The 7,500-nt window shown below is 48.5% G+C and overlaps 1 protein-coding gene across 2 annotated transcripts in view; it reads left to right on the forward strand.

Annotated features, from left to right (window-relative positions):
* Positions 1-7,500, forward strand: part of prkcz (protein kinase C, zeta) — a 167,867-nt gene that overhangs the window by 114,089 nt on the left and 46,278 nt on the right. For both annotated transcript variants that reach the window (XM_076276455.1, XM_076276456.1), the window contains one exon: positions 6,117-6,214. In XM_076276455.1, the coding sequence (XP_076132570.1) occupies positions 6,117-6,214 (98 nt within the window). The remainder of the gene's footprint in view (positions 1-6,116; positions 6,215-7,500) is intronic.

A 7,500-nucleotide genomic window follows, 5' to 3' on the forward strand; every position in this document is an offset into this window, starting at 1 on the left:
TTGTACCGCTCTGCGGTACATCTAGTTTGTTTCTGATTGGCCGAGAGACGTTCCATGAGTTGGAATATCCCTGGACATTTCAACTCAGGCTTTGCACAGCTAATAATAAATCACTCCGCGATACAATGCGAAGATTTGAGACAATGTTCTCATCCCAGCTCTCCACTATTTTAAGCAAAGGGTTACTCCTTAGCAAACCATAACGAAACAGTGCTTCACCACATCTGTGGATTAAGCCACACAGTCAACTTAATGTAAGTAAGATAAACGAGGATGCTAATTGTTCTCAGCATTGCCAGCATTGTGTATAATATGATTGTCACTTGGAGGAGACTTGTAGATAACTAACGTTAGCATAGTTAGCTAACTGCTGCTAACGTGCTAGCATCGTCACGTCAGGCTGTGCACAGTAGTGTAACATTTATTCACCATAAATTAATAAAGTTGAGTGGTTCTGCAATGTAGGCTATGTTTCCGTTTTTTTGCAGTACCATGTCCCTTACATCAGCGGTCCCCAACCACCGGGCGCTTTCAAATGAGTTTGAGCGTCACTTCCCATCCTCTAAAGATCCACGGCAAACCAATGAGTGGGTCCGCAACCCATTTGTCAATATCCCGAATAGTACTAACTTGTCAGCGCAGGAGGAAGATCGAAATTGCAAATGACGGTGGTCTTAAGAGTGTGTAAGCTATGAGGAAACCTCTCTGGCGGGTTTTTGGATAAAACCCAAAGCAGAATATCTCGAGATAGCCGTAAAAGCGCTGAAAACGTTGCTACAATTTCCCACCACGTATCTATGCGAGGCCGGGTTTTCGACAATGACTGCAACTAAGACCAAATTGCGCAATCGACTGGACATTTCAAACACACTGAGGGTGTCACTGTCTTCCAATTGTCATAGTTCATATTGTTAAATATTTTTACTTCTTCAAGTTCACGTTTTTCACATTTTTAAGAGTTTGTTACCTTCACTGTTCATACATAACTGGAGCTAGTTCTTTTCAAGTAATGCATGCACAACACATATGGAACATGGAACCCCGATCCCCCCCCCCCCACCGGTCCGTGAAAAAAAAAAATGGGAATCAAACCGGTCCATGGAACATAAAAGGTTGGGGACCCCTGCCTTACATGACATAGCCCAGTGTCCTTGTAACATGCATGCAGCAAACCTAGATATGAATGTGATTTCAGCCCGACTTTCAACATTTCTTTCAAGAATACACGTAAACCACAAAGACTCGTAACGAGGGATCTGGAATGTTGGTTACCTAGCAACCAAGACGCTGTCTATTGAAAAGGGAACTATTTTTTGACGCGTAAGAACGATGTCGAAATTAACATTTTTAAACAATATTGGGGTGTTTTCAGATTATTTAGTTTGTGGTAGAATTGTTGTATAAAAGCAATATAGCACTCGTGATCGTGGGATTGGTCATGGATATTCCCACGGCTGTTGTTGCCTGCGCCACTCGGCCTCCGACCTCGTGGCTACGGCCGAACAACACCCGTGGGAATATCCATGACCAACCCCACTCTCACTCGTGCTATATTGCTTAAGTATAGTATAGTATAGTATATATACTCGTTTGATCCCGTGAGGGAAATTTGGTCTCTGCATTTATCCCAATCCGTGAATTAGTGAAACACACTCAGCACACAGTGAACACACAGTGAGGTGAAGCACACACTAATCCCGGCGCAGTGAGCTGCCTGCAACAACAGCGGCGCTCGGGGAGCAGTGAGGGGTTAGGTGCCTTGCTCAAGGGCACTTCAGCCGTGCCTACTGGTCGGGGTTTGAACCAGCAACCCTCCGGTTACAAGTCCGAAGCGCTAACCAGTAGGCCACGGCTGCCCCAAATGAAGTGTGTGTGTGTGTCTGTGTGTTTATCTGTGTGTGTGTGTGTGTGTGTGTGTGTGTGTGTGTGTGTGTGTGTGTGTGAGACCTGACCTTTCTTCCTGTCATCATAAAGCTCTCAGTACTCTGGTGTGTGTATGTCTTTGCTTGTTGACATGTTTATGTTTATCTATTTACTTCTTCTGCTCTTCTGTTTGTCTGTTTGTCTCTCCCTCTCTTCTTCTCTCCTCTCCACACCAATCCTTACTCAGAGAAAGCGCAGAGACAAGGTGCTGATCTTAGCCAGTAGTGCAGGAGGTAGAGATTCTAGTCCTCTGTAGGGCCCCTAGGGCCTCCTGTAGCTCCTGTGGTTTTCTGATGCTGATGCTGGCTCTGACCAGTCACAGATCGTCTGTCATCAGGCGTAGAGACTGACCTAAGGTCCACTCAAATTCGGCCAACGCTGAGTTGAATGTTCATGGTGAAAGATTTTAATGTTGATTTCAACATGTTTGTGTAAACATCCTAAATTGCTGTATGCAGTGAGCCTTTGTGCTGCAGGCTGCAAGATGTACTGGGCCTCCTTAGACTGCTTGAGTGTGTTTGCAGATGTTGAAGAAGTGAACTCAAACAAATGTAGAGTTACAACACATTTGCAAACACATTCACCTTTGTTTGGTGTTTTGAACACACCTCAAGCTAGCAGCTCGGCTAGTGCTGGGCCATAGTCTGTGTGTGTGTGTGTGTTTGTGTGTGTGTGTGTGTGTGTGTGTGTGTGTGTGTGTGTGTGTGTGTGTGTGTGTGTGTGTGTGTGTGTGTGTGAGTGTATGTGTGTCGGTGCTAAGACTGCCATTACCGTCTGTCTAGGTACTGACTGCTTATCCCTGCCCAGGAGCAGGATTGTGCAGTCTTAACTTTACCCAGACAACCTTCAGGCAAGCAACTGTGTAGTTGCAGCTCCCAGAATATAAATTAGTGAAGGTGTTTTGGGTAAAGCACTTGATATGAGTGTGAGTAAATGCCATAGAGGGAGGACGTCGGGGAGGCTGTCCAGTTCTGTGCCTTGTGCTCTGGCTCTGCTAGTGTGTGGTTGATATCAAGTTTGTGGTCTGGAAATCTATTGGGAATCAGCTTCTTAGAGTTGTTCCCATCTGTAAAGAGTCTCTGTAACCACGGTCACACCAACAACCGCAAAACTGTAAACAGTTGAGTGCTGTTGCGTAACCGTAGTAACCGGTTCTAATGACGTATAATCACCAGGGCTTATGGTGTTTGCCCTGCCAGTTGGAAACGGCTCGCCTGTTGGGCTTACGGTTTCTAATGAAGCCATTTTCATAACCCCGGCGCAAGCGAAAGGAGTATGAAATGCGGTGCCGAGCTCAGGAACCCAGTTAAGGTCCCATGCAGAGAAGAGGAGGCTGATGGGTGGGATTTACTAGACAACTTCAATTGCCCCTGCAAACATCTGGAGCATCTGGCACATGTGGCCCCATCATGTGACCGCTGCACACACAGACAAAGGATACACACGTCTCAGTCCACTGCAAATAACTGTGTTTATGTAGTCGTTTATCATGGGGTAATCATGACTCTTACACAAGACTACAGCACTGTGGACACCAGACCCAGGCATGTTCTGGCACAAATCTGACTACAGCTGTAAAATGATCTGAAGCCTTGAGGATGAAATGAAAGAAAAGAGAAGATGAGTGCAAACTAGAGGGCAAACTGTGATGCTTTCCGTACCTGTTGCCTTGAAAAGTTCTAGAATCCACTTCAGTATCAGAGAGCTGGCCAAGTGAGGGTGTGCTGTGTGCAGATCAATTACGAGCTGAGGAGCCAATAGAGGAGCAGCAGTCTGTCTGTCTGTCTGTCTGTCTGTCTGAGGACTGATGGCTCACCTCTGCGTCAGACATGCACTGGCAGAAGCAGCAGAAGCTGTGTAGGTTTCTCTTTCAGTTCACTCAATGTTAACCAATAAGAATCATTCTCAGATAATGTCATCAATCTGACCAATCCGCAATTACCTGTCTCAGATTTTTTTTTGCGGGTCACTGCTTTTAAATGAAGTTGCCGCATCACAAGAAAGTAGTTAAGAAAGACAAGACAAGAAAGTAGTCCGTTTTTTTTTTTTGCATTCTTCAGCGATCACGAAAACCTTGAGCCACACTCGACGAAGTCCTCCAACCAACCAGCGACACTCTGCTCCCCAGCATGCCGGCCTCAAAGTCCCCTGCTGACCCTTGCCGACTTCCTCGTTTTTGTCTTAAGACCACCTCAAAGAAAACCGTTTTCAGGGCGGCAGTATTCCTCTCAAAGCGAGTCTGGCGGCAGATTACGGCCATGTGGCCAGGCTATCCCCACACTGGGTGATGACCAGCTCTATGTGGCCAGGCTATCCCCACACTGGGTGATGACCAGCTCTATGTGGCCAGGCTATCCCCACACTGGGTGATGACCAGCTCCATGTGGCCAGGCTATCCCCACACTGGGTGATGACCAGCTCCATGTGGCCAGGCAATCCCCACACTGGGTGATGACCAGCTCCATGTGGCCAGGCAATCCCCACACTGGGTGATGACCAGCTCAATGTGGCCAGGCTATCCCCACACTGGGTGATGACCAGCTCCATGTGGCCAGGCAATCCCCACACTGGGTGATGACCAGCTCTATGTGGCCAGGCAATCCCCACACTGGGTGATGACCAGCTCTATGTGGCCAGGCTATCCCCACACTGGGTGATGACCAGCTCTATGTGGCCAGGCTATCCCCACACTGGGTGATGACCAGCTCCATGTGGCCAGGCAATCCCCACACTGGGTGATGACCAGCTCCATGTGGCCAGGCTATCCCCACACTGGGTGATGACCAGCTCCATGTGGCCAGGCTATCCCCACACTGGGTGATGACCAGCTCTATGTGGCCAGGCTATCCCCACACTGGGTGATGACCAGCTCCATGTGGCCAGGCTATCCCCACACTGGGTGATGACCAGCTCCATGTGGCCAGGCTATCCCCACACTGGGTGATGACCAGCTCCATGTGGCCAGGCTATCCCCACACTGGGTGATGACCAGCTCTATGTGGCCAGGCAATCCCCACACTGGGTGATGACCAGCTCCATGTGGCCAGGCTATCCCCACACTGGGTGATGACCAGCTCCATGTGGCCAGGCTATCCCCACACTGGGTGATGACCAGCTCCATGTGGCCAGGCAATCCCCACACTGGGTGATGACCAGCTCAATGTGGCCAGGCTATCCCCACACTGGGTCATGACCAGCTCTATGTGGCCAGGCTTTCCCCACACTGGGTGATGTACACTTATTGCGTGAGTGCCCTGCTCTCCCAGCCTCGTGCCTGTGAGTAGCCCGCCTGTGCCAGCGGCGGCGAGCTGTTCCCATCTGATGCCGCATCTGACCATGGGTGGACTCTAGCGCTCGCCAGAGCTCTGCTTGTAGCGTTGAGTGAGCTCAATGTATGGTTATGAATATGATCAGGGTCTCTGAAGGAGAACACAAGACGTTGAGCCTTTCTAGCCTCATGGGCTCTCTGGATGCCTCAGGGATTTCTTTCGCTGGCCTCCGCCAATGAATGGCCACACCTTGAGAAATTTGTGCTCTTCAGGCATTCTGAGGTGGTCCAGTGGCTCCGAATGCCCAAAGAGGACGAAGTTCTCACAGTGGCCATTTATTGGCAGTGGCCCATGGATTAGAAACGGATAAATAGAGAATGACTCCTATTGGTTAACTCGTGTGAGAATGCAAGATCATTCTCCAGTTTTAATGTGTTTAGTTCTGTGTGTGTGTGTGTGTGTGTGTGTGTGTGTGTGTGTGTGTGTGTGTGTGTGTGTGTGTGTGTGTGTGTGTCTATACCCTGCTGTTGTCTTGACTCCAGGTGTGTGAGGTGTCTGGTGTGGCAACTTTACCTTCCTACAGGAAAGGCAGAGATATTCTTTCAGCATCTCGTTCCAAAAGTTCACTTCGCACACACACACACACACACACACACACACACACACACACACACAATGTGTGTCCCTGTGTGTGTTTTGTGTGTGTGTACACGAGTGTGGCTAGGCCTGGTCTTGTCGCTGCTGTATTGATGGGGATGACAGCCCTACATTCCTCATCTAATCTTCTCCTTTTCTTATCTCCATCTCTCCACCTCTCTTCCCTTCTCTTCCTCATCTCACTCTCTCTCTCTCTCTCTCTTACCCCCCCTTCATCTCTCTCTCCTTCTCACTCTCTTGCCCCCTCTCTCCCACTCTTGTGTGTAGGACATAGACTGGGTGCAGACAGAGAAGCATGTGTTTAAGCAGGCCTCCACCAACCCTTTCCTGGTCGGGCTTCACTCCTGCTTTCAGACAGAGAGCCGGTAAGACAGCAGCACTTACAGTACAATACACACGCACGCACGCACGCACGCACGCACGCACGCACGCACGCACGCACGCACGCACGCACGCACGCACGCACGCACACACATACACACACACACACAATTTGTAAACATGGGCCAAATGCAAATCAAGCCCTGGAAAAATGGCAACACCAATGAATGCCCAGCCAAATTGCAACAACTAATATCTGCCAAACATGATTTAAGTAGAAGCTAAACATAGCCCGGCACGCACACCCACACACACACACAGACACACACATTCCATAATCATGGCCCAAATGCAACAGAAACATGCCCAAAATGTTGTACAAACACTTGTCAGTCACATCTCCACACACCACACACACACACACACACTCTCTCTCACACACACACACACACACACACACACACACAGCTAAAATAGTACTTGTATTTGAACAGCTAAGAGGTGTGTCGGTTCTTGTTCAGATTTATTAGAACTGTGCAGATTATGGCTTTCCTCATGACTAGCTGTGGAGAATACTCGTTTCTTGCATGTTGCCAGTGCTTTAGCGTTGCTGTAATAAGGTAACCTAGGCTACGCTCACACTACCTGGCTCATTCTTCAAATCTGATTTCTTTTGCTCAGATTAGATCTGGCTGTTCTTGATGGTTCCCATTCAGAATTCCAAGTGGCCTGTATTTAACTCCGCTGAGAATACATAGTGTTCCAAAACACCACACACGTGCACACTGATGACGGAATCATATTGCATTCCATACAACTAGACTGTTGCATATTTTAATTTTAAATGTGTGTGTGTGTGTGCGTGTGTGTGTGTGTGTGTGTGTCAATGCTAAGACTGCCATTACCGTCCGTCTGGGTACTGTCTGCTTATCCCTGACTCCACTGAGAAACCTCTGTGTGTGTGTGTGTTTGTGTTGTGTGTGTGTGTGTGTCAATGCTAAGACTGCCATTACCGTCCGTCTGGGTACTGTCTGCTTATCCCTGACTCCACTGAGAAACCTCTGTGTGTGTGTGTGTTTGTGTTGTGTGTGTTTAAGTGTGCGTGGGAATTCCTCTAGCGTCTTTGGCATAGCTTGATCTCAGCTTTACACAACGTACCCCCTGTGAGCTGCATTGTTAGACGCGTCTTGACAGATTGATGTTGTTTCTCGGAAACGTCTTCTGTAAACACATCTCATATCACAGTTTCATCACACACACACACACACACACACACACACACACACACACACACACACACACACACACCACACACACACACACCTCTGAG

This window comes from Alosa pseudoharengus, unplaced genomic scaffold (genome assembly GCF_046254945.1).
Source record: "Alosa pseudoharengus isolate Yale_2024_CS ecotype anadromous, Long Island Sound unplaced genomic scaffold, YU_APseudo_1.1 YU_APseudo_1.1_scf_9, whole genome shotgun sequence".
Taxonomy (NCBI): domain Eukaryota; kingdom Metazoa; phylum Chordata; class Actinopteri; order Clupeiformes; family Clupeidae; genus Alosa; species Alosa pseudoharengus.